Below are 27,639 nucleotides of genomic sequence, written 5' to 3' on the forward strand. Positions count from 1 at the left end.
AGCCCCCCAGGCGCCCCTGGTGCTACTACTTTTTCTCCCTATGTCCATAATCACTCCTTTGCCCATAAGTTGAAAAATCTTTTTTGGAATTAAGTTCATAGAAGCTAGGAGTGTTTGTCCCATATCTGCAATCTTCGTCAAAAGCTCTTTAAAAGATTCGTGCATTGTCTTGGAAGAACTAATTACATACCATTAAGGTCCCGGTAGAATTCCCTCGATAACTCTGCCACTTCTTTCCATCAAGACTATACATGATGATAAACTGAGAGATGTAGAGGCTGGAGAACTTCTGACGGGCACCCTGGGTCATGATGCTGTGAATAATCATTGGCGCCAACAGATCCACCTGCCAATTAAAACATCACTTTATTTTAAGTGTATGTACCACCTTCTGGAATTAATTATTCCTTAAGAAGGGTCTACACCAATACAGATACGCTCAGTAGTACCTTGGATCTGTGTGAAGTGGTGAGACAAACGATGGGAACAAGAAGGAAAGGCGCTGAGTGGGTCCCCAGGCTACTTCCTGACAAAGCAGACCACTTTCAAGTCAATGTGCTGCACATGGAGCTACGTAACCTAGTGCTCTGCCCACACTTCAGCCTCAGCCGAGTCAGAGCCCATTTCCTCTCCTCTCCCCAGGCCAGTCCCCTTCCCTATCAGCACTATAAATTGCTGTCCCTCCTTCACATGTGAGTTCAGAAACTCTTTTCTCACTCACCCAGACAAATTAAGTGCTGCTTTATCTATGCTTCTGCTTCCCTTTGTGTACACAGTCAAGCAGGAACAGGACAGAGAGCGGCAAGGTCTTCAGAAGCTACAGCACATCTCGGCCCATTACATGCTATGCCCAAATGAAGAGACTTCAGTTTTGCTCATGGTGTTGCGGCGCAGACAATGGAAGTACCAGGTGCACCAATTCCGTGGATTGTTGAACTGACTTGTACTATGTCTTCATGCATTATGTGCGAGGTCTTTTTTTTTTAAGATTTTATTTATTTATTTGACACAGAGAGAGATCACAAGTAGGCAGAGATGCAGGCAGAGAGAGAGGGGGAAGCAGGCTCCCCGCTGAGCAGAGAGCCCGACACGGGGCTCGATCCCAGGACCCCGAGACCATGACCCAAGCCGAAGGCAGAGGCTTAACCCACTGAGCCACCCAGGCACCGCATGTGCGAAGTCTTTTTAATACAGTCTTTAATGAAGTCTTGCTAGCCTTTCCCACCTACATTTTATAACTGATGAATTCTTGGCAAAGTGCCACTCTAATCTACTTCATCTTCTTCTTCTGCCTTGACTACATTATGACTGGAATCTTGGAGGAATCTGGCCATCGGAAAGTCAACATTTTCACCTGTGTATGCAGCCATGTTCGACTGTGACAGCGAGACACATCTCTGCACAGGGAAGCAAGCAAAGCGATGAGAGTCGCTCGGTGTGCCAGCGGGAGCACTGCAGCTGCAGTGCTCTGATCGCCTCCCTGGCTCCCTGGAGCCATTGCTTGCTTTTTTTTTTTTTTTTTGTAAGTCAATATAATTCTTTATTTCTCTGGGGTATTTACTTATTTATTTATTTTTAAAAAAGATTTTATTTTATTTATTTGACAGACAGAGATCACAAGTAGGCAGAGAGAGAGAGGAGGAAGCAGGCTCCCTGCTGAGCAGAGAGCCCGATGCAGGGCTCGATCCTAGGACTCCGGGATCATAACTAGAGCCGAAGGCAGAGGCTTTAACCCAGTGAGCCACCCAGGTGCCCCTGGGGTATTTATTTTATAAAGTTACCAGAACAAGAAAATGTATACCTGGGCTTTAGTAGGACAGATGGTAAAACAAAACAACAAAAAAAAGCACCTTGAGGATGAGGAGATTTAATACAGATTGGCTGATAATACAATTAGGTGGATTTGTAACTGGTTCAATTACCATAAGCAAACTGTGGCAGTTAGTAGATGATCATCAACCTAAAGGGGCTTCTAGAAACAGCAGAGTATAACGATTATAAATGAGGCCTCTGGAGCCCAACTATCACGGTTTAAATTTCAGCTCAACCACTCATTGGCTTTATGACTTGGGGCAAGTGACTTTTCTTTGCTTCAGCTTTCTTATCTGAAATGAGGGTGACAGTAACAGTGTGGTGAGGATTTGTTAAAAATGCTTGGACTTGTTTAAAGCACACAGTAAGGAAGCCCTGTCTTCTTCAATATATTGATCATGAATTGGCTGACGTATAAAAACGTTTACTGATCAAGCAGTAAATTCAGTGAAACTGGGAAGACTAAGAAATCCTTTGGGAGACAGAAGCTTGACAAGCTGGAACAATGGGCCAAATCTAGTGCGTGGGACCTGAACACGGTATACGACTCGGGTTCTTTGGCCAGGCGTGGAAAAGGCACTCTGTTTACTAGTCTCATTAGGTTGTAGCCAGTGAAGGACATATAATTCCCCAAATGGAAATGACAATGCTATCACCATAAATAAATCAATGGAACAACAGAGGCAGGACACACAAAGAGATGACAGTGTCCGCCACCCAGGGATACACGTAAGGTTGAAAGAAATGCAAGGTCAGAAAACGGGGTTGGGCAGCTTCCCAAGAAACAAACATACTCAGGAATTCGTGAGCAGTCAGTTCAAACTGAGTTGTAACTGGCAGTCTTCGGGCAGTGAGTACCAGAGGCGGGGGGCACGCTCGGGCTCCAGAGGGAACCGACTGTCGTGGCGAGGCCGACAGGCTGCGCTGGCATTTCCACGCTGCCCTCATTGCTCATGCGGCAAGTCCCTGTATGTTCGCCCTCGAAGGGGTCAGGGCCATGAGTGAACCCATGTTCACTGGATAAAATCTTTGGATATGTTGGATGAAATATAATATGTTATTAAAATGAATTTCACATGTTTCTTTTTAAATGTGGCTATTAGGAAATATAAAATTACACATGTGGTTTGCATTTGTGGTTCGGATTATAATTATCATATTGGACAGTGCTTCTCTAGAGGAAATGGGAAAATGAGAAAATTTGAAAGATCTAGTCATTTAAAAAGAAACTGAGTAACCCTAAAGACATTGTCTCAGTCATTGGCTCCAAGTTAGTTTACCGGATTGGACTAGCAAACAAGCAAAAGCCACTCTGTTCTTTCTCTGTCGGTTACCTGCAGTTTGATAAAAATGACTTTTGTTTTGAGCTTGCAAGAGGAATCATGTCACGACTGAATGTGACGCACTTTCTAACCTTGATCCAGGAGAAGGGATCCTTGGTGCTCCAGGCATTGACCAATCCAGAATAATGAAGTCTGGCCAGCTTTGGGGCCCACTGTCCTTTGCCCAAGAAAGGAGAAAGAGATTAGATTCAGATGAGTTGGTCCTAGATACTTAGGAATAAAATTGCTTTCTCTCTTCTTTTAAGATTTTATTTATTTATTTGGGGGATGCAGGAGTAGGGGAGATAGGGGTGGGGGAGGGGCAGACGGAGAGGGACAAGCAGACTCACAGGTGCTCTATCCCAAGACCCTGAGATCATGACCTGAGCTGAAATCAAGAGCCAGTTAACAAACTGGGCCACCCAGGTGCCCCTAAATTTGATCTCTTGAGAAAGCCTAAGCCCAGCTGAGGAGAAGATACAGGCAAAAGCGCAGCAGTATTTAATTTTTTAAACTTAATAATTTTGTTTATTCTTAGCACCTCTAATTAGGTGGTACTGGAATGTATTACAAGTAGTATAAAATGCTATCATTACTTCTTTATTACATAATGTATGTTCCTTCTAGAAAAGTTAGTTAATGAGAAATAAAACATAAGTAAAAATGAAAGTTAAAAAAATCATCCTTTTGCCTACAGACAAATAATATTATTTTGGTATATAACTCTCAAGCTTCATTTTCTTCTCCTTAAAGATTTTATCAATAGCCAAACTATGGAAAGAGCCTAGATGTCCATCAACAGGTGAATGGATAAAGAAGATGTGGTATATATATACAATAGAATACCATGCAGCCATCAAAAGAAATGAAATCTTGCCATTTTCAACAACGTGGATGGAACTAGAGGGTATTATGCTGAGTGAAATAAGTCAATCAGAGAAAGACAGTTATCATAATGATCTCACTGATATGAGGAATTGGAGAAACAAGACAGAGGATCAGAGGGGAAGGGAGAGAAAAATGAAACAAGACAAAACCAGAGAGGGAGACAAACCATAAGAGACTGTTAATCTTAAAAAAAGAGAGAGAGAAGAGAGAGAGAAAGACTGTTAATCTCAGGAAACAAACTGAGGGTTGCTGGAGTGGAGGGGGTTGGGAGGGATGGGGTGGTTGGGGCATGGACATTGGGAAGGGCATGTGCTATGGTGAGTGCTGTGAACTGTGTAAGCCTGATGATTCACAGACCTGTGCCCCTGAAACAAGTAATACATTTTATGTTAATAACAAATAAATAAATAAATAAGAAGAGTGACTACTACAGGTCTGGGATTTATCTGCTAGAGAGAGAGAGAGAGAGAGCACACAAGCAGGGGAAGGGGGAGAGGGAGAAGCAGGCTCCCTGGATTCCAGGTTCTGGATTCCAGGACCCTGGGGTCATGACCTGAGCCAAAGGCAGATGCCTAGCCAACTGAGCTATCCGGGTGTCTCATCAGGCCTTGTTTTCAAATGGCATTTTGTTCCCTCTATGACAGGGTTGACAAACTTTCTTTTGTAAACAGCCAGATAATAAATAATTTAGGTTCTGCTGATCATTTGGTTTCAGCTACTTAACTGTTGTGGTAGCATGAAAGCAGCCACAGACAGCTGTAGGTCAGTGGGACTAGCTGTATGTGTCAGTACAAGATTCTAGGTACAGACACTGAAATTCGAATTTCACATAGTCTTCACATGTCATGAGACATTCTTCTTCTTTTTTCCCCCAATCATTTAAAACTAGAAAAATAATTCTTAGTCTGAAGGCTACATAAAAATAAGTGGTGGTGCTGGGGGGAGGGAGAGGGTGGTGGGTTATGGACATTGGGGAGGGTACATGCTATGGTGAGTGCTGTGAACTGAGTAAGCCTGACGATCCACAGACCTGCACCCCTGGGGCTAATAATATATTATATGTTAATAAAAAATAAAAAAATAAATAATTGGCAGGCTGGATTTTGCCTTTAGGCCATAGTTTGCTTACTGTTGCTCTAAAACAGTATCTGGGAGCTGTCTGCAGATCCTGCTCAAGCTTTCCTGTCGCTGCTCATAGCAGAGTGGAGACAATGGACTCAAGGGGAGCACCAGGGAATGCAGGTAGGACATGTAAGGAGGTGGTCATGAGAAGTGATAGTAGCTTGAACAGTGTCAATCAGAGAAAAGAAAATGGATTTAAGAGGCACTTGTGGAGTAGACGTAATAGAAGGATGGAGATGGATGGGTTATCTAAATCCAATAGAAAAAAAAAAAGATACAATCAGCCCAGTTCTTGGGAGACAAAATACTGGTATTTACCATATTGTCCTGAAGCTGTAATCTGAAAATCTCGGATGTGTCCAGAAGCCATCCCCAGAGGAGTCTGACACTCTGAAATCAAAGGAGAGGGGCGTGACAGCTAACAGTACCTAAAATTCAGCCTTCACAAAGGCAAGCCAGTGAGAACGGGCGAATACCAAGCAATGGTCGATACTTTCTATTATTTACCATGTCATTTCATTCGCTCTAATAGAACCATCCACATTCTGCGGCTGCGGAACTAAGTAGACCAATGGTTCTCTGACTTGTTTACAGTTGAATCTTGAACTCTTCCAAGCCATATTTGTAAGTTATCTTTGGCAACCGAACCAAAATTCAGTTTCAAATTTTGCTCTTGGAGATGCTGGAGCTTCACAAAGTTGTGAGAACGAAGTTATTTTTAGCACCAGTTTGTTAAATACCTAGAGCTTCAGGTTCGCACATATTTACTCTTCCCTGAGGACTCCGATGATTTCTACCAGCAATATTCATTGTAGATTTGTTAATGACTGTGAGTTTGTATTTATTTCTTGATAAAAGGAACCATCCTAGGAAGGAGGAAAGCTACTTACTCTTGCTGTACACCAGAAAAAGAGTGCTCATCCCCGCTTGTAGGTGCTCACCAATAAGGCATTCTATCCGCCAAATTCCAACTTTGGATGGTAGCATTTCCACAGTCTCAAAAACACCTTTTCCAAAACAGAAGGAACAAAAATTATTTCTTTTTACTAAAAAATGAGCACGAGATACATTGGTTTATGCAGAACACCCAAGGAGAGCCACCTAAGTCAGTTCTATCACTCTTGGCCCCCTCAAAGCCAAAGTGCTTTGCTATGTGACCCTGCCAATTTGGAGGTACTGCGGATTGAGTTCTGATAGCCCCCACCCCTGGGAAATGGGAGAGACGGGCTGGTGGGTGAACAGGCGAGAGCCACCGCACTCTCAGAGTGCCAAAGGTTATTGTGGTTTTTTGCCCCCCCCCCATCAACCAGATGTGAGCTCCCTGGGCCAGGGAAGTGAGGGTGAGGTCCTAGTGGAGGTCCCACTAGAGGCCTAGTGGACCTAGGCCACTAGGGCTGCCTTGAGGGCTAACACAACCCAGCAGTAAGAAGCTAGAGGGGGTACCGAGGGGCTGAGGCATGAGTCACAAGTGACTCCCTAGAATAAAGGTGTCCATCGTAAGTAGATAAGAACTGTCCTAGCATTTAACCTTTGCCATTTCCATGCTGGAGTTCAAAGCAGCAGCCACGAAGCAGTTGGGGAGGACACACAATAAACGTAAGGCAGAGGAAGAGAGGGCTCAACCACACCTCCCTTGCCCGAGGGAGGCCTCTCGGAGTGCACCCGGCAGTTCAGGGTTGGAGCCCTATGTGTGATGTGAAGCGGCCGCAGGAGAGCTTATTACTGAAGAGTGAGCAGGAAAGTCACTGAACTTCTTGGAATTTTAACACAGAAACAGGGGAAGTTTGTTCCCACTATTAAACCTGTTTTAAAGGGGCGGTGGAGACCTAGAATAAAGCTGTGTTTTGATCAACACTGTGAGTCATGCTTATACTGGTTATGGACATAAACAATTCACCGCATGGAGAACTACTGGTGCATTTGAGACGGTGGAAACCCTAACCCTAACCCAGGAAAGTGCCACAACATTAATTATTTATTTATTCTGTTCTATTTCCTTTATAGCATGTTATCTGTATCTGAAATTATCCTGTTTATGGGCTAATTTATTTATTTATGTATTTATGTTTAAAGATTTTATTTATCTATTTGACAGAGAGAGAGATCACAAGTAGGCAGAGAGGCAGGAAGAGAGGGAGGGGGAAGCAGGCTCCCTGCTGAGCAGAAAGCCTGATGAGGGGCTCGATCCCAGGACCCTGGGATCATGACCTGAGCCGAAGGCAGAGGCTTAACCCACTGAGCCACCCAGGCGCCCCTCTGGGCTAATTTATTTATTATGTTACTTGAAAAAGTAAGTTATCTGAGATCACGGAGTTTCTTGGCTTTGTTCATGGATTGCTTCCCCAGTGCCTGCACCATGCAAAGTAAGTACTCAGTACGTACAGCAGGTAGACAAAAAGGGCACAAATTAGCTCATACCTGGGTAGAGGTTGTAGACTGCCATTTTATACTCCTCTTTTTTCCGTACAGTGAACACATGTCCACTGAAATGAATAGAATGGATGTTTTCACTGCTGCCCATGCTGAGCAGATACCATCGAATCTTTTGGTCCTGAGCCATTACTAAGCCAGGCAGTGTGTCCATCACATAGCCATTGACTGCTGGAGGAGAACACAGAGAAGGCTGTTGAAATCCAGTACAGAAGTTTCTTTCCCTCTCCTCCAGTAAAAAATACTGATTCCCACAAGGATTCCACTCCTATACACATACTCTCGATTCATACACTGTCCAAGCCTCAGTCTGAGTAATAACTGGGGGGGGGGGCATGTTACCATGGAAACGGTAATTTTCTTTCAGAGGATCCTCCTTCTGGATATTGCAGGGAGCTCTGCAGTTCCTTTCCAGGTTTTCAGTGAAGTACCAGCTCTTAGTCTCATCAAAAATAGTGAAAAACAGAGCGAATTCCTGCACTGTCACTTGTCGCCCGTGAGCAGGGTTCAGTGTATCGCTGCGGCAGATCAGAAGGGGTCCAATCAAGCCTGAGTGCACGTCCTTCTCCTGAGAGAGAAGACATCAATCCTATGAATATGAATGCCCTCGCCCATGAACCAGCACAGATCTCTTATCAACTTCCATGCCACTCCAAACCAATCCTGATCTAGTAGGTTCCAGAGTGATTGTTCTCAAACACAAATATGATGGCACCTCCCCTATTGGAAGCTTCCCATTAAGCTTACAGTAAATAGCAAAATTCTCAGCAGATAACACGAAGTCCATTTCTTCTAAACCAGTAAGTGACCAGTGCAATGTCCATCAGCTTACCAGATCAACATCAGAAAAATAAGCCCAGGCTTTGCAGTCGAACTCATCTTTAGTGGGGGCCATATGCTGCTGTACTGTCCAAAAGTAAATTCTGGTTTCATTAGGGTTGACAAACTTTCTTCTAGGTTCTGCTCCTTGCCTCTGATCTTCCTCGTAAGAAATAAGGCTAGAATAGAAGGAGTAGGGACGAGAGGCCTGGTTTTTGAAAGTTACCTGCAGAGAAAAAGTAAATACAAAATTTAAAAAAGAATTTGAGTATCGTGTTTTAGGATCATATAAAGTCCTTAGCTTAAGGTTTATATCCCTAATAGCAATGCCTATTTGGGGTTTATCCAAGTTCTTAATGCCCAGAGGAAGTGGTACAGAGGATGGGTGTTGTCAGGACCCAAACCTCACGCTCTATCTACAGAGGACAGTGAGGTATTTTTGAACTCTAAAAGCTTTAAAGTGTGAGCTCAAAGTTGCGAAAGAGAAAATTCCTAAATACTGAAAAGCTATTCAAAAGTAAAAGGGAAAATATCACCCCAGGGGTTTTCAGAGACCATAAGCCCAAGAATTAACATGTGTGGTTCTTATGACAAATTCCAGGATGAATGCATTCATCAAAAAAAATCATTCATTCAAAAATTACACATGTTTCATAGGACATATATAAACTAAAATAAGAATCAAAACAGAAAAAGAATTACTGACAATCCCATAATTTTAGATCCTTCTATATCCTTAAAGTAAATAATCAATTGGGCCAATGGATGACTATTTTCGGAAAAGAATAAGCTACTTTCATTTTTGGCTCACACAATGCACCAAAATAACTTGTAGTCTACAGGAATTTACTTATGGGTTAAAAGGTTAAATGTTAAAAAAAAAACAAATAAAAAAAATAAAAAGTTAAATGTTAAGCAATTAAACTGTAAAAAAAAGTTGAATGTATAAGTGATTTTAAGAAAAAAATCTTTGTATAGGAAAGGATTTTTATAAACATAAAAGCTATGTGTCATAAAAGAAAGATTTATGGGTTTCTATCAGTAATTCAAACCTGTTTTATTTCAAAAATCACTATAAATAAAATTAAAAGATGACAAACTTGGAAAAATATAGGGTAATATAAATTGATAAGAAAAGTGCTCCCTCAAAAGGTCAAATGTGCAAAGGACATTAAAGATAATTCATTAGAGAAAGTCTTTTTTTTTTTTTCATTAGAGAAAGTCTTAAAATGTTCATGTATATTGTACTTCTGGAATTTTACCCAAGGAAAAGGGTTGTGATTGTAACATTATTGAACTAGTGAAAACATAGCAAACTATTTAAAAGGTTGTTCAAAGTAAATGGTTAAGTAAGCCATAAATTCACATAATAGATTATTATGCCATCATTAAAACAAGATATTTAGAAAGTATTTCTAATGACACAAGAAATATTGACTATATGGGGTGCCTGGGTGGCTCAGTGGGTTAAGCTTCTGCCTTCGGCTCAGGTCCTGATCTCAGGGTCCTGGGATCGAGCCCCTCATCAGGTTTTCTGCTCAGCGGGGAGCCTGCTTCCTCCTGTCTCTCTACGTGCCTCTCTGCCTACTTGAGATCTCTGTCTGTCAAATAAATAAATAAATAAAATCTTAAAAAAAGAAGAAATATTGACAATATGCTATTTAGTCCAAAAAGAAGAGCTGTGATCTCAAGGTTGTGGGATTCAGCCTCACGTTGGGATTCTCTTTCCTCCCTCTGCCCCTCCCACTCTTGCTCTCTCTTTCTTTCTTCCTAATATAAATAAATAAATAAATAAATAAATCTTTTTTTTTAAAAAAAGAAGAGGTAAAATTACACATTGCATAATTTTGAGCACATAAAGAAAAGAATACATAGGACAAAGAGAACATACACCAAAATGGTAGTTATGGGATTATTTTTTAACTTCTTGATTTTCTATACTTTAAAATTCTTGGAAAGTGAAAATACATTATTTTTATAAACAGAGACAAAAATATACATACAGGATTAATTTTCTTATAACTTCATTGTTCTAAACTCACCATGATATTGTCTTCAACTTCCGCTCTTATATATGGCCCCAAGAGTCCCAAGTGTTCGTTTAGTTCTCCACGGTATAAGGGCTGAGTAAAAGACCCATCAGTAAATTCCTGGAAAACCACCTTCTTGAACTGAGGGACATCCCTACCTTGAGCCCTGGGGAAAAAAAGCAGAGAAAAAACAGTATCTTCATGGATCAGGTAGGTAGAAACACCTGACATTCTTGCCCTCCGTGTATTGGAGACACTTCCATAGAGCTGATGATGAGTTGGACATCCAGGTTTCTGATTTGGGCAAGTGGCTGTACAGTGATGCAGCTCACTGAGATGGGCAGCCCTGGAGGAGAAGTAGGTGGGGGTATAGAGTTTTAAACATGCGGGACATCTATGTAAATTAAATTGGCAAATACAGACGTTGAGAGCTTACAAAAGAGATCTAAATAAAGATCATGCAAATTGAGACACTATCTAGACCATGGGAGCGGCTTATTACAGCTGATAATCAATTTTGTTATTGGACAAAATATTGGACAAGCAAGCAACATGTTGCATAGGTAACCACTCCATCTTCCTGACATACCCTCTCTCCAGGCTTCACTAGTGTAGAAGTTCCACAAAAGCAGGGGTTTTGTCTGTTTTGTCCACTGCTGTATTCCCAGCAGCTGGAACAAGTGCCTGGCACATAGTAGGTGGTCAAAAAGTATTTGTTGAGCGTTAAATGCATGTAGGACTTATAAACAAATTCTGAATATTAAACAGCCCCCAGGGTTCAAACCTTGGACTTCTTCCCTTTACTTAAAAAAAAATCTGGGGTTGCCTGAGTGGCTTAGTAAGTAGAGCCGGTGACTGTTGATCTCGGAGTTGTGAGTTTAAACCCCATGTTGAGTGTAGAGATTACAAAAACAAACAAAAAACAAACTTAAAAAAAGTTAAAAAATCTGTTAGGGGGTGCCTGGGTGGTTCAGTCATTAAGCATCTGTCTTGGGCTCCAGTCATGTTGCCGGGGTCCTGGGATCGAGCCCCGCATTGGGCTCCTCACTCATAGGGAGGCCTGCTTCTCCCTCTCCCACTCCCCCCTGCTTGTGCTCTCTCTTGCTATCTCTTTCTCTCTCTGTCAAATAAAATCTTTTAAAAAATCTGCTGGAACTGTGAACTAAAATCATATAACAAAGTACATAAAACCGAAGTGCTTTTGGTATAAAAATGCAACCACTATCCAGATCAAGAACATTACCAGCAACACAGAACGCTCACAGTCTGTGCCTTTCCAATGACATTCTTCCTAACCCTAACCCCCGTTGTGATTTTTATGATAATTATCTCTTTGCTTTTCTTTATAATTTTACCACTATGTATATATACTTCCCTAAAGAACACAGTTGAGTTTTGCCTGTTTTGGCAAACCATGTTGTATATGTTCTTTTGTTTCTGGTTGTGTGCTATAGTTTGTATTCTGTTGTGCAAATATACCAAAATTATGAACATTCATTGCTAATTTTTGCTGTTTACACGTAGTCCTGCTCCTGCTATGAATCTTTTCTCCCCCAGCTGTGAACTTTCTTATACACATCTTCTGGTGAACGCATGCATGCATTTCTGCGGGGCACATATCTAAGAGTCGAGCTGCTGAGCATATGTATGTTCCGCAGGTTTCCCACCAAGCAGGGAGTCCAATGAGGGTCTCGATCCCAGGACCCTGGGATCATGACCTAAGCCCAAGGCAGACACCCAACCGACTGAGCCACCCAGGCGCCCCAGCAGTCTTTTACTATTAAACTTAAATAGCCAATCGAGATTGTTCTGAGATAGTTTTTCCACCACTGATTAAGACTGAGGTGGCTGTTATTAGGGATTACATTCATTTAACTTTCTGAGCAGACTTGGTGACCCTGTTAGCCACAGAAGTCTTTGAGACACCCACATCAACAGTCTGTCTCATGTTGTGAAGAGTGAAATGGCCCAGAGGAGGATATACAAAGAAGCACCCAGTACATATGGACTTGACAGGAACTGGAATTCAGGGTCATCTTCCAACTTCTTCCCAGGACACTGATCAATCTTCTTCAGCTCAGCAAACTTGCATTGTGAGGTGTGTAACAATCCAGCACACATGCATAGCCAGCAATGATTAGGCCCAGACGGTTCAGGGTAATCACCAGTTACTTTCACTGGTGGGTCATTTTTGCTGTCACCAGACATACTGCTACAACAAACATCTTTAACAGATACATTCTTTTTTAAAAAATTTTTAAACCTTCTTTTTTTAAGATTTTATTTATGTATTTGACAGACAGACAGAGATCACAAGTAGGCAGAGAGGCACGCAGAGAGAAAGGAAGGGAAGCAGGCTTCCCGCTGAGCAGAGAGCCCGATGCGGGGCTTGATCCCAGGACCCTGAGATCATGACCCGAGCCAAAGGCTGAGGCCTTAACCCACTGAGCCACCCAGGCGCCCCAACAGATACATTCTTTATTTTAAGATTTTATTTTTAAGTAATATTTATACTCAATGTGGGGCTTGAACCCACAACCTCAAGATCAAGAGTCACCTGTTCCACTGACTGATATCTGTATCTGTATTTGTCTTGATATCAAAGCCCACACTGTTCCCAGGAAAAGCTTAACTCAAAGCTTCGTGGTGCATTTCAACAGACGTCAGTTGTAACAGGGACTGGACTGGAGCAAAGCTTTGAGGACACACTTCTACTCGGCTCACAGGGAGAGTATCAGTACCACCAAGTTTGTGCACGTACTCATGGGGCAGACAAAAGGCCTTGTCAGTTGGATGATGTGCTGACAGGAGAAAATCTAGAGTTTCAAGCAGTGGTTCCACTGGCATAGCCATCTATTGATTTATATTATTTAATTAACATCTAATGTATTATTTTTTCAGGGGTACAGGTCTGGGATTCACCAGTCTTATAAAGCTATCTTTGTGGGTGATGTTTCATTTCTTGTTAGCACTTGGCTCCAGCATTTTGTCATCACTCCAGCCAGAAACTGGCACAAATGCCAGACATATTCCTCGTGTCTCTTCTGGCAGCAGGTGGCTCAGTGGAATCCATTTTGTAAACAATTAGTTGTTTCACACCCAGCATGTAAGCCAAAAGGGCATGCTCATGGGTCTGCCCATTCTTGAAGATGCCTGCTTCAAGTTCACCAACAAGAGCAGCAATAATCAGGACATCACAGTCAGCCCGAGATGTGCCTGTACTCACGTTATTGATGAACACTCTGTGTTTCGGGACATCAATGATACTCACATAATACTTGCTGGTCTCCAGTTTCCAAAGGGGAGATACCAAAAACCACCACACTCACTTTTGGCCTTCTGTTTGTCTGACACCCTGGCATACTTGAAGGAGCTCTTTGCCATCTCAGCAGCCTCCTTTTCAATGGTTCTTAGGTCGATCCCACCACATTTATAGATCAGATGACCAGAAGTAGAGGATTGGCCCAAATTTATGTGCCCAATGATGACAGTGTTGATATTTCCAATTAAGGGGTGGTTTTCCTTTCTAAAATAGGGGTGGTTTTCATGACACCTGTGTTTTGGTAGCAAACCCATTGTGAAAAAAACAATCATATCTTAGAGCTCATAAAACATTTTGCCAGTTAATACCAACAATATTTATATTTATATTTACCCTTTCTTTACATTTTTAGTCCTTCTTGCCTTTCACCTCTTTCATTCGGTATCATTTTCCTACTGTCCCAAGTACATCATTAGAATAGTTTTAGTGGGTTTTTGCTAGGGTGAAGTTTCTGTTTCTGTTTGTTGGAAAATGTTCATTTTGCCTTGATTTTTGATTCATATTTTTGATGGGCAGTTACTGTATTTCAGTGTCTTCTAGATATCATTCCCGTTTTCTATGTTTAATTAGCACTACTGAAAAAATCACCTTTCTGTATCTTGTTTAAGTGTATGCTATCTTTTTTCTTTGCCTGCTTTTAAGACTTTTGGGTTTTCTGAAGTTTCACTCTGACGAAACATGCCTAGGTGTTGATTTTTTTGGTTCATCCTGTTTGGGATTTATTGAGCTTCCTCAATCTGTGCATTGATGACTTTTAAAATTTTTTAATATTCAGTTTCTTCTTGAATCACTTTCCTTTCCTTATGATATTTCAATTAAAAAGAAGTAAATCCTTCACGCTCTATCCTTTAAGTCTCCTCTGGTTATCTGTTGCTGTATCACAAACTACTTTAAAACTTTAGTGTCTTAAGACAACAACCATTTTATCATACTTGTCAATTCTGCTAAGTCAGAATTCCAGCAGTGCTTGGCTGGGTCAGCTGGCATCCAGTCTGGTCTGGAGGGTCCAAAATGGCTTCACTCATGTGCCTGATGCCATGGTGGAGAATAATGGAAACCTGGACTTGGTGAGACTCGTGACCAGAAGGCCTACATGTGACATTTCCAGCATGACAGCACAGGACATCCCAGGAGAACTAGATGTAAGCTACATGGTATTTTCTGAACCAGCATCACTTCCACCACATCTATAGGTCACGAATTTCTGTTATATTCTTTGGGTCACAAATGAGTCCTAATGCCAGGCCAGACCAAGAGGAGGGGGATTACACTTTACCTCTTGAATAGGAGAATGTCAAGGTCATATTGTACAAGAGCATATAGACAGAACATATTGGCACACACACTTGTGGAAAATACAGCTGGCCATAGTCTTTTATTATCTCTTTTATATTTCCATTAAAAAAAATCTCTGCATGCTGTATTCCATACTACTTCATTTTACTTACCTACTAGTTCACCAATTCTTTCTACATGATGTATAAGTGTTTTAATAACCGTATATGATTCCTAGATCTTAAGTCTCTGAGTTGTTTTGGTTCTCTATTGTTTCTGTGGCTTGCTTGCTTATTTATTTATTTCTTTCATTTTGTTCTGTACCCTGTATCTTTGTGTTCTGGATGTTGTATCTGAAAGATCTGTGAAAATAAGTTGAGGCCTAGGATGTTGAGAAGTTTAATGTTTTCTTCTGCCAGATGTCTGCAGGCACTGCCAACCCAAGAGTTGCATAAATTATGATTAAGAAAAGAAATTTGTGGGGCACCTGGGTGGCTCAATCGTTAAGCGTCTGCCTTCAGATCAGATCATGATCTCAAGGTCCTGGGATCGAGCCCCGCATTGGGCTCCCTGCTCAGTGAGAAGCTTGCTTCTGCCTCTCCCACTCCCACTGCTTGTGTTCCCTCTCTGGCTGTATCTCTCTCTATCAGATAAATAAATAAAATCTAAGAAAAAATAAAAAGAATAGAAATCTGCACATCAGTGAAGTGGGTTAACTGGTTTACTGTTACCTTGAGGATATAGACCTTTGGGGACTCAGCTTAAAGTGGGCATGGATTACATCTACTTTTACTCTCTTGATAATACCAACAAGTCTATTCAAATGCTGTCACTATGCTTGTAACTCCCAAATTTATTCATCTTTAGCACAGACCTCTTCCTTGGACTCTAGACTCATATCCAACTGCCTGCTCAACTTCTCAGCTGGAGGTCTAGTGGGCATCTCAAACTAAATATGTTCCAAACAACCCTTTGAGTGTTTCCTCAAATGAATCTGTTCTACCTCAAGCCTTCCACATCTCATTAAATGTCATCATCATCCACCTAGTTGCTTAGGAAAAAAAAAACAAACTAAAAATCTTCTTTGAGTCCTTTCTCCCCATCCCCCCATATTCAACCTAATAGCAAACCCTATCTGCTTATCCTCAAATTATGTTCAACATCTTTCCATTTCTTTTGATTTTTACCACCATTTTGATCTAAATAATCTGTCTTCTCTTATCTGGATGATTACAATCGCCTCTTAACTGGTCTCCCTGCCTCTATTCTTGTGCATGGAACTTGTGTTACCATTTAGTTGGTACTCTCTGGAGCTCAGACATACATAAAAGACCTGCTCTTGCTATCCTACAACAGTAGGATATCAGAGGATGAGACACAAAGTGCACAGGCCTACAGAGAGGTATACATTTGTTGCATCTGAGGAAGAGCAATGAAGCCAGTGTGGCTGGAACGTGGTGAGCAGGAAACAATGGTAGGAGATGAGGTCAGAGGTTTCAGAAGGTCAAATCTCTGAAACTTGAAGGCCATGGTGAGGGCTTTGGAATTTACTAAGGGTGAGATGGAAATCCACTGGGAGGTTTGGAGCAGAGAATGAGAATCAGAATTACAATTTGAAAGTGTGCTTTAGCTGCTATACTGGAGGCTGCAAGTCTAGTTCAGAGGCTATTACAATAATTTGCATGAGAGTTGAGGATGGTTTAGACTGGATTGGTAGCCACTGAAATGGGGAGAAGTAGCTGGACTCTTTTCCACATATTCTTTCTTTAAACCACTCGAAAAAGTCTTTTATTTCCATTATTCCATAAAAACTACATATTCAAGGTCACTGTTGGTCTTTACATTACTAATTCTCAGTATTTGATAGTTGATGACTCCATCCTTGATGTGTGTGCTCGGCTGGTCTCTCTGACACCAATTTTCCTTCATTTTTCTACTAACCTCACTGCCAATCTTTCTCTGTCAGCTTCGCTGGTTCTTCATGTCCCTGACCTTTAAATGTTAGAGTGCTCTTGGTATTAGTTCTTTAAACTCTCCTATTTTTTGTTTACACTCATTCTCATAATGGTCTATTCTTATGCAGATAAAATCCAGTTGTATATCTCCATCTCAGATACATTCCTTGACCTTGAGATTCACATATAAACTCCCTACCTTACCGGATACAAAATTAGTCTCTTAATTTCTGTCCTTTCCAAAAACCTGCTGTTTGTCCAGCCTTTTCCATGGCAGTCAATGACCATTCCTTCTTTTTGGTTCCTCAGACTCCAAACACTGAAGTTATTCTTAATTCATCTTTTTCTCTTGGAGCCACACCTATCCATCAAAGAATCCAATTGGTTTCATTAAAAAAAAAAAACAACAACAGAATTTGATTATGAACTGAGTATTGGGTAAGATGAAAATGAACTGTAACGGAAAGTTGGAGATGGTTGACTAGGAAACTGGAGAGGTTGGCCTTCGGTGCATAGTGCATTTATTGTCATAAGCATGAAGACAGGATATGGTTACAGATGTCAATAAATGTGTTGGAAGTCTGGAGGTTCACTGCACAACCATTAGCTATGAATGAGAAGGGCTGTTGGAGAATGGGTAAAAGGGGCTGGAGACTTAAGGAAAAAGTAGAAAATGCAAGACAGGGGTCCAGGACAGTGGGAAAGTCAGTAGACTAGGGCAGTACTCTATAGTTGCTATGCAGCAATAAGGGCCCATTTGAGGTAGAAAGTGTCCTTTTTCGTTCCTCAGATTTGTTCCATTCATAGGGCCTTTGTATTTCCTATTCTCTCTGCCTGGAAACATCTCTCAGAGCTCCATCAGCTCAGCTATCCTCTTACCATCATTTAAGTCCCAGCATCCTCAACCTCTTCACCACACACTTCACTTCTTCCTCCTGCCTCTCTCAGAACCTTTTCACAAGACTAAGACTACTCCTCCAGCTCATAAGGTTGGCTTTCTACCTGCTCCCCACTGATGCTTCTTGACTCTCACTAGAGTAAGAATTTCATGCCTTCTGGATGTGTTATCCTCTAACTCTCATTGTGTGTATCATCATCTAACCATCTCTTTACTCCTTGGCTTCCTCTAGACTTTGCTACCTGGATCTCAGGGTTCTCCCTTCCTTTATAAGCAATATTTGGAGTCTCATTCCTGCAGATAATCTGTGCCTTTTTCATTATTTCAGCACCTGGGAAAGTCAAATGTTGCAATAGCAGGCTAGAGGAATAATCAATGCACCCATACCTGTTTCTTAGTACTCGGGGAGATCTACTTACCCATAATCCCAGAGACGCTCCACTGCAGCAATGAAATAGTGTCGTGTTCTTTTCTGAAAGCTGCGGAGGCCCTGATTTTCATCTTCGCCATAGATGTCAAAATCTTCTCTCTTCATTTCAATCGAGAAGGTGTCATCATACTCAAATTTGTCTTCCTCTGGCTGAGGAGTGCTAACGGGTATTTCCCTTTGATGGCGTTTTGAGACTGGTGGGTTTTGAGAGCACAACCTTCCAGTCCCTCCTTGCTGTGTCCAGGTGGCTTCTCTTTGGGGCTTATCTTGTCCTTCATTTATTTCTGCTTTTGAATGATTATTTTCACAAGGGCCCAGGGACGAAATGGTGTCATTTCTCCTAAAAGCTGTGTTTTTCTGTAACTTCTTTTGGGATTTCCACTCTTCTCTTGGTATCTGGGTAGCAGAGTGGTCCTCCCAAGCAAGGGGACCCAGCAGCTGGGAGGGAATTTTCTCAGAGTTTTCTGTTGATTTCAGAAAGGGCGCTTTTCCAGGACTGTTTGTTTTATTCAGTTTAACAGGTCTCTGGGTTTTCTGAAGAAAGATCTTTTCCATGAGATCCAGGTGGCCAGGAGAATCATTGCTGGTTTTTGTAGCCAAAGAGTCTTGATGATCACGAATTTTAGGAAGTGATTCAACTTTGCCAGATGTTTTATACAAGTCTGGTTTTAAGAGAACAGGGCTTTCAAGTTTCTTGTATGTGGGTTGGTTTGTGGCACTTTTCCCCACGGAGTTGAACTTCCCTTGGCCTCTAATCATTTCTAAGGTTAGGAAGGCTAAAGAAAGGTTATTTCTTTTGGCTTCTTGTAAGAAATGACTGCTTTCTTGGACCCCAGAATTCCTCTCCCTAAAGGTATAATTACAAGCTGATGCTGGAAGATGAGAGGAGTTGTCTTGGGATGAGATCTTGGTCAGATCTGTATGTCTAATTGATGGAAATGCTGATACTTTTGCAAAAGGTAACGCAGAGTCATTCATTTGCATGAAGCCACGATTTCTCATAGAACAATCTGATAGGAGGGACTGAGTGATGGCTCTTTTTTCTTTCTCATTGTACTCTATCTGTGTGAGGGTGCCCTGGGTCAAATAGCTCATGTTTTTGGACCACTGGGTTGAGGTGTCATTCAAAGTTACCCACCTTTCAAACTTTATTTCTTCTAGTGAGAGTTTGGATTGTTTCAAAGTCCGCTTACCACGATGAGTAATAAGTTGCTGACCTGGATTAGGAGACATCCTTGTAGGGCTTGGAAACCTCTCTACCATTTGCTTTGTTTGATTTCCCAGACCTTCCAAGTTTGCTTCTTCCCTTATTTTTGAGAAATTGGCCATGTGACTCCCTTCTCTATGTGTGGAGTCATTTAATGACCTGGTGTCTTGAAGTGCTGGAGTGTGTGGCTGCTCATCTAAACCTTCTACATTTTGCTTTGTGCTTAGTGAGAAAAGGTTTTTCAGGAAATTCTTAGTGCCAATCACTGTATATACCTGAGGCAAAGCCACATTCTCTTGGGTTAATTTTTCCTTTCTTTCTATCTCTTCCTGAGATTTCTTTTCTTGATTGTATGTATCATTTTCTTGGACATTAGCCAAGTTAGTAAAAAATATGCTCTTGTTCTTTGGAAAAATCATCTCTTTGAGTCCAGTGTCCTTTGTAAATTCATCCTCTTCTATTACCACCTTCTCCTCTAACAAAAAATTCTGATCTTTCACAGATTCTTCTGATCCTAAAGATGTTAACTGCTTTGGACTGGGCCTTTGCTCAGAGCTTAGGGAGTTCTTGCTATGGGTCTCTTTTATCCAACTTGCTGAATCTGGCAAGAACGGTATCTTGAAGAATGATAGAGCTGAATTTTCCATACCTAGTGGCATAGGGCCCTCTTGATTTTGGTGGGCCATTTCTACATTTTTTGATGAAGTAGTTTTGTTTGACACATGATTTAGCCCCAAAGCTGTAATATTTCTCTCCATAAATGTTTCATTATGAACCAAAGAAATCACTTTTTGAAACTTAGTATTACTTTCTAATATAGTATCTTGCCAGACTGATGTACTGTTCTCAATAAATAATGTTGAGACATCAACATGAGTCTTTCCATTAGTTGTTGAGTTAACTGATGTCTTGTTCATCTTTACCAAAGAGATATTAACTTTGAATAAAGCATTATCTTTGACTAATGAAGCAGGTCCACGAACTCTTTCTTCTTTAAATAACCTATTACTCTCCATTGATAATACATTTTCCCCCAGTGAACTTTCTTGACTATTCATTAAAGCTGCTTCTAACAACCTGGAATCATTATCTCCTTCACTCAAGCCCAAAGGTACACTGGACTGAATAAGGTGAGATGAATTTACGATGGTGCCTAAATGACTATTAAAGTGAACTGACATATTTGGAGGTTCTAAGGAACCGGTCTTTTTGGTACCTGCTGCCAACCTCTCTGATGAAATTGTTGGTGAAGTCATTAGACTGTCTGATGAACTAGAAATTTTTAAATCAAGTTTATTCACCTCTACTGTTGCAGGTGTCTCCAAATTCACATTTAATCTTAATTGCAGTTCTGGCTTAGGAGTAAATACTCGGTCCCCACTGTGATGGAGCTCTGGTCTCAGACTTGCCACTTCAGATGGGCCCTTGTTTCCTTCTGTTGCTCCAAGTAAATGATCCTCAGCTTCGTGTGTGGCTTCCTGGAGACCAGGTAAGAATAAATGTGGAGAAGGGTTCTGTCCCAACAGCATCAACAGATCACTAGAGGAGACACTTTGTGTTCTTTCTGCAGACTGAGGCTCCATCTTCCCTATGTCATTTTCTGGGCTTGTGGTGGCTTTGAATTGCTTCTGCCTAGTGTTAGGGTTAGGGTTAGGGTGCCTTGAATTCTGGGAGAAGCTTCTGGGTCCAATAATGTTGTTTTCATTCAGCAAGGAAGTTGGAATATCTTCATATGTGTCCTCATAATAATCACCAATGTTCCCGTTACAACTAGAAACCTTCAGTAAGGCTGTCATGCCTCTGTTCCGAAAGTCTGAATTGTGGCACCCCAGAACCCACAGACCTGGAGATGAGGAAGAATAAGACTCTGGTTATTTACAACCCAGGTCCCAAGCAAGTTATGTATTAGTCATTCTCTTCTATTCCCAGATAATGAAAAAATACTAGTCAGTACCATTGTATTACAGGTCATCAGGTTAAATCCCTGGCACATAAACAGTCCAGCAATGGTAGTGAAAGTGGTTTTTACACTGTCGCTATTGTGGTATATCTGTCTGTAATCACAAGAAAGATCTATGATGAAAAGTTAATAGATATCAGGATAAAAATGGAGAAATGTAATTAACACACACAATAGTGGAGAGTCTTTTAAAGATTTTATTTATTTGACAGAAAGAGGCAGTGAGAGAGGGAAGACAGGCAGGGGGAGTGGGAGAGAGAGACACAGGCTTCCTGATGAGCAGGGAGCCTGATGCGGGGCTCGATCCCAGGACCTTGAGACCATGACCTGAGCCAAAGGCAGACATGTAACTGACCGAGCCACCCACGGGCCCCCAATAGTGGAGAGTCTTAATAGTCACACAGAAATCTTTTTTAAGACTTAATTTTTTTTTATTTTAGAGAGAGAGAGAAAAAGAGGTCATGTGAACTGGAGGCAGAAGCAGAGGAGGAGGGAGAGGGAAGGGGAAGGAATCTCAAGGAGACTTGGTGAGGAATGCAGGGCCCGACATGGGGCTCGATCATACACCCTGAGATCATGACCTGAGCTGAAACCAAGAGTAGGATGCTTAACTGACTGAGCCAGCAGGCACCCCCACACAGAACTCTTTGATGATGATAATGACTTAATTCATGAGACTTTATGCAGCTTAGCTATTATTGCTATATAACATAAGGGCACAGGTTCTCAGAGTTGGATTGCTTGGGTTCAAATTCTAGCTCTACGATTTACTAGCTGTGTGACTTTGAGCAAGTCAACTAAGCTCTCTGAGCTCCAGTTTTCTAATTTATAAATGAGGCTAATAGTATCTATGCTATCATATAAAGTATTCAAATCATATTACACATGAGTAGCTTCCACTGTCATCAATTTCAGGATAAGTAAGCACCAGGGAGTAGGACTTAGGGTTAGAAAATACATAATATAAAATTACACTACAAGGTTAGCAATATTAATTTCTACTATGAACAGGATTATTCAAGTGAAGGAATTTCATAGTGGTACAGTAGATGCATAAACATAAGTCAAAAAAATACACCCATCAGGTACCTGCACAGTCTCATCATCTTGCATGACATTTGCAAGCAAAATCTTAACCGAATCCAGCTTTCCCTCAAAGGGAAAACTTTCCCCCCCCCGCCCCGAGTGTATTTCCCCAGAGACCTGTAAGATAATGGGATGCACATGGAAAAGGTTTTTTGGTCAAATGCATTTTGGAATATTGCACTCTATGTGCAGCCAGATAACCAATCAAGTGGGAAATGAAAATACATTTTCTATCATCAAAGATTTAGAAAATCTACCTCTAAAGCAACCACTGTCAGGAAGTGATGAGGGTATGTTTTCTACCAGAACAAAGGAGTATACTGTATATGAAAAAAACAGGATGACACGGGGTCCAGGAAATGGGCACCTTTCCTGAAGAAGAATGAAGGAAAGTCCCAAGTTAATAATTGATACTCAGTCAATTCTAGAAAGAACCAGCCCAGACAGAAGGAGGATGCGTGGGTCTAGGAGGTCAGATTCTAAATAAAATAAATACATTGTATGATAAAAGTCTTGGGAACAAAAAGAGAGTAACTAAAGGGAAAACGTAATAAGAACAGTAAAACAATTAGAAGTTTCTATAAAACAAGTCATAAAAATAATAAATGAAATCTTATTTGATTCCATAGTGAATGTAAGTTTGTGGATTGGGAGCCTATTTTCATGACATTTAAAGGATATTTTTGATGGTGTAAAACAATGTTAGGTCACAGGACACAACAATACAAATTCAAGGGACTACATGTACCCTGATGTTCACAGCAGTATTATCAACAATAGCTAAACGACGGACAGAGCCCACATGTCCACTGACTGACAAATGGATAAAGAAGATTGGGTGTATATATAATGCAGTATTACTCAGCCATCCAAAGAATGAAATCTTGCCTTTCACAATGACGTGGATGGAGCTACAGTGCATTATGGATAATTTCCAAAAAATCATTATTGAGTTCATTTCCTCTGGCTACATACTCAGACATGGGATTGCTGGATCATTCTATTTTTAATTTGTGAGGAACCTCATATTGTTTTCCAGAGTGGCTGCCAGTTTACATTCCATCAATAATGCATCAGGGTTCCCTTTTCTCTACATCTTCACCAGCATTTGTTATCTCTTGTCTTTTTTAAATAGGAATCCTAACAGATGTGAGGCGATATCTCACTTTGGTTTTGATTTAGATTTACATTTTTTGATAATGAGTGATGTTGAACACCTTTTCATATACCTATTGGCTATCTGTATGTCTTCTTGGGAAAAATTTAATGGTATCCCTTAGGTTCACAGACCCTTTTTCTGACTTATTTCACTTTCTTCTGTTTGATTAAGTCAGAGGAAGAAAAATACCATATGATTTCACTTAATATATTTTTTAGCTCCAGAATTTCTTAAATGATTTCTCTTTTTTGAACTTATTTTGTTAACGTACTATTTTCCTAGTTTTATTGAATGGCCTGTTTGTGTTCTCTTGTATCTTGCTGAGCTTCCTTAAAAGAATAAGTCTGAGTTCCTTCACAGGCGATTTGTAGATTTCCGTGTCTTTGGGGTCAGTCGTTGGAAAGTTTCTGTGTTCCTCTGGTTGCATCAGGCTCTCTTGCGGCTCTGCACTGATGTCTGCACATCTGAGGGAGCAATCACCTCCTCCAGTCTGTATGGACCGACTTGATTGGGAATGACCTTCACCTATGGGTGGCTCAGAGTGTGCTGTCTGGGGTTCAGCAGCTCCAGGTCCAGGGAGGACACAGCAGCATCATTTCTATGCCGCTCTGTCAGCTGAGATCAGTGTTGGTGAAAAATGGGGGGAAGGGGGTCCTTGGTGGCCAGAGCTGTGTCTGGTAGCAGTGGTCTTTAGAGCGGTTGGACTCCCAGGTGATGGAGGATGCTGGGGTCCTCTTGTTGTCCTTTTCACTCGTCCTGGAGCCGGGAACATCCTGGAGCCGGGTTTGGCATCTGAGTGTTCTGGGGCAGAGTGGTGCGGGCAGTAGCGGCAGTGCTGGGTTTCAGGGTGCAGACACACAGAGTGGCGACGGTGTCTGCTGTGCTGGTGGCAGTGGCTAAAGCTCAGGCAGGCACAGATTATCCATCCCTAGGCCCTGGTGGGTGGGGTGACCTGGCGGCTTGGTGCTTGGACCCCAGGGATGATGGGGGACTGTAGGGGTGCCTCAGGCTCTGAGCACTCAAGCACTGAGGCTGGTGGGTGCTATATTCTCAATTAGATAATAGTAATAGTTGTAAAACACGATGAATGTGCTGCAAGCCACTGAATTGTGTACTTTTAAATGGTAAAAATGGTGAATTTTACCCCCCAAAAATAAACAAAAGGGATCAGACTTGACCACATTGAACACAGGAGATCTTCTCTAGGGGCTGCAGCTTCAGCTTTGTAATTAGTGATGCTCTATTAAAATTTTTTCCTCAAGACACATAAACCAGAGTTTTAATTTGTCTTTAGAATTTAAGTGATCACCAAAATAATCTAGAAACTTTTCAAAATATTGATATTTAAAATATTTTCCCCATTTATATACTCATACACATACAGACATTTTCTCTCTTTGATCTAGATTTAGACAATTACAACATACTATACATACTGCTTCAGAATCTTTCATAATCTTTTTGTACTTGGTTCATTCATTAATGGGAAAAATATTTATTAAGCACCTACTATAGGCCAGGAACTAGAAACTTCAGAGATACAGTGATGAATAAGATAAATGAGGTCTCTGTTCTCAGAGAGTTTGCAAATCAGATATAAAACAGATAACAAAGACATACACATAAATATAGAAGCTACTTTCAGAGATGTTTTTGGAGTTCTGCCAGGTTCTTCTTTACTCACTTCCCACACAAGTACAGTACTTGAAGTAAGATAACTTTCTGGATATATGTTTGTATATGAGATTGGCTTTTATTGTCCAGAAACTCTCCCATGAGAGTTTATCTCCAGAAAAGCCTTCCGTGTAAGAGAGTGACTATAACGTGCGGTGGTTTCATGTGCTGTCCTCTGCAGATGACGGAGGTGGGAGCGACCAGGGCATGGAGTGGGCTGGCACTTGTTGATAAACGGTAGTAAGGAAGCAACAATCTGTGTTGGATTTAGGCCAGGCCACTGCTCCTCCTGATCACAGGGCTGGTGCTTTCAGAAGCCTTGCACTGCTTATGGAGGGAGAGGGTAGATGAGAAACTGCCAGCCACATTCGTCCTAAAGGGTTCCCAGCAGTGTGAGGGTATGTGCACGAAGAGAGGTGGCACTGCACTCCCAAAGGCTTCTAGGTGGTATTTATTCAATGTTCACAAAGCACATACTTAACTCTACATGTTGACTGTATGTATAAATGTATACTCGGGCGCCTGGGTGGCTCAGTGGGTTAAGCCTCTGTCTTCGGCTTGGGTCATGATCTCAGGGTCCTGGGATCGAGCCCCACACTGGGCTCTCTGCTCAGCGGGGAACCTGCTTCCCACCCCCCTGCCTGGCTCTCTGCCTACCTGTGATCTCTGTCTGTCAAATAAATAAGTTAAAAAATCTTTAAAAAAAAAAGTATACTCACCACTATAGGTTAATAAACACACTTATAATTTAGGCCAATGGTAAGTAAAGGGACTTTTTAGAGGAAAGACTTTAAAGTTAAATACCTGGCAAAGTATTATCATTAAAATGCTTTGCAATACTAAGATCACGTGGACCATTTAGTATTTGCACACACATGAGCATACGCATGGCTAGTGAAGTGATCACAGCTGTTAGTAAAAGAATAATATCAATAACTCTTGCTTTCAGCTCAGGCCCTGATCTCAGGGTCCTGGGACCAAGCCTCACGTTGGGCTCTGCGACCAGTGCAGAATCTGCTTAGGACTCCTTCTCCCTCTCGGTCTGCCCCTCCCGCTGCTAGCTCTCTGTCTCTCAAATAAATATATAAAAATGTAAAAAAGAATAATATAAATAACTAACCTGGGTTTTCCATTGACATGAAGACAGTTTCTCCTGAGAATGGGAATAGGGTAAGTGTGTCTTCATAGACCATTTTGTGTTTGAAGGTATATCCAGAGAAGAAGACAGACAGGAAGTCAGTCTGTGCTCCAACGCTTAGAATGTACCAGTATGCCACCTCATGCAAACAAACTGACAGCTGCAAATTGTCAAAAACATAGCCATTGATGCCTGCAGAAGAAATGGGGGGCAAGAGGTTTTAGCAGTATCCAGATTTACTACTCGAGGCTGTCATGAGAAGATTAGAAATAATTACATGTTATGCCCATTACCTGATTCCCAAGAAGACATAGCATTATGCTTTCAAAAAAAAAGTAGATTATTAATACTTGATCAGGTCCCAAACCAAAGTGAGAGGAATCATAGACCTTGACTCTTCATGAACTAGAGGGAAGAAATGCTACTAAATGTGGCATTGATTGATTTATGCAACTGGAATGTTGGCTGCCAATTAGATAAATGTTAAATTTTCTCAATTTCATAACTCCACTTTGGTTTTGTAAGGGAATATCTGTATTCATAAGAAATGCACAATGAAGTACTAAGAGATAAAAGTGCAACCTGTTCTCAATTAGAAAACAAGTAATAAAAGTAAGTATATAGAGAAATAGAATGATAAAACAAATACAGAAAAATATTAAAAATTAGTGAATCTGGGTAAAGGGTAAAGGGAGCTCACTATCCTATTGCAGAACTTCTGTAAGTTTGAAGCTATTTCTAAATAAAAAGGTAAACAAAAGTAACTTTGACTTCAGTCTCTAAAGGGAATTGTTTCTGAAAGCCTCTACCCTACATCTATCCATTCATCTATTCAATAAACATTTGTCTATTTTGTAGGGCGGTGGTCCACAAATCATGTAAGCAATGCTCGAACTCTAGCTTAGTGCAACTAACTGAGAATCAAATTTTCTTGCCTTACAAAGCACTACAAGATATTATAAATCTATTGTAATTAAATCTGTGGTAATATGCGGGTATAGATGAGTATACCAATCAGAATATAGAATCCAGAAAGAGATGCAGATATAAATGGGAATTTAATATATGATGGTAAAGGCAGCATTTCAAACAGGCAGCAAAAGAGAATGAGG

The 27,639-nt window shown here is 41.1% G+C and overlaps 1 protein-coding gene across 1 annotated transcript in view; it reads right to left on the reverse strand.

The window, feature by feature from the left end:
- F8 (coagulation factor VIII) overlaps positions 1-27,639 on the reverse strand; it is a 111,613-nt gene that overhangs the window by 26,251 nt on the left and 57,723 nt on the right. The window contains exons 13-22 of the mRNA XM_080831254.1: positions 26,510-26,719; positions 18,293-21,353; positions 10,436-10,589; positions 8,407-8,619; positions 7,917-8,142; positions 7,563-7,745; positions 6,035-6,151; positions 5,463-5,534; positions 3,227-3,312; positions 191-346 (exon numbers count right to left, since the gene is read on the reverse strand). Coding sequence (XP_080687380.1) covers positions 191-346; positions 3,227-3,312; positions 5,463-5,534; positions 6,035-6,151; positions 7,563-7,745; positions 7,917-8,142; positions 8,407-8,619; positions 10,436-10,589; positions 18,293-21,353; positions 26,510-26,719 — 4,478 coding nt within the window. The remainder of the gene's footprint in view (positions 1-190; positions 347-3,226; positions 3,313-5,462; positions 5,535-6,034; positions 6,152-7,562; positions 7,746-7,916; positions 8,143-8,406; positions 8,620-10,435; positions 10,590-18,292; positions 21,354-26,509; positions 26,720-27,639) is intronic.

The sequence above is a fragment of the Martes martes genome (genome assembly GCF_963455335.1).
Source record: "Martes martes genome assembly, chromosome: X".
In the NCBI taxonomy this organism is placed as follows: Eukaryota; Metazoa; Chordata; class Mammalia; order Carnivora; family Mustelidae; genus Martes; species Martes martes.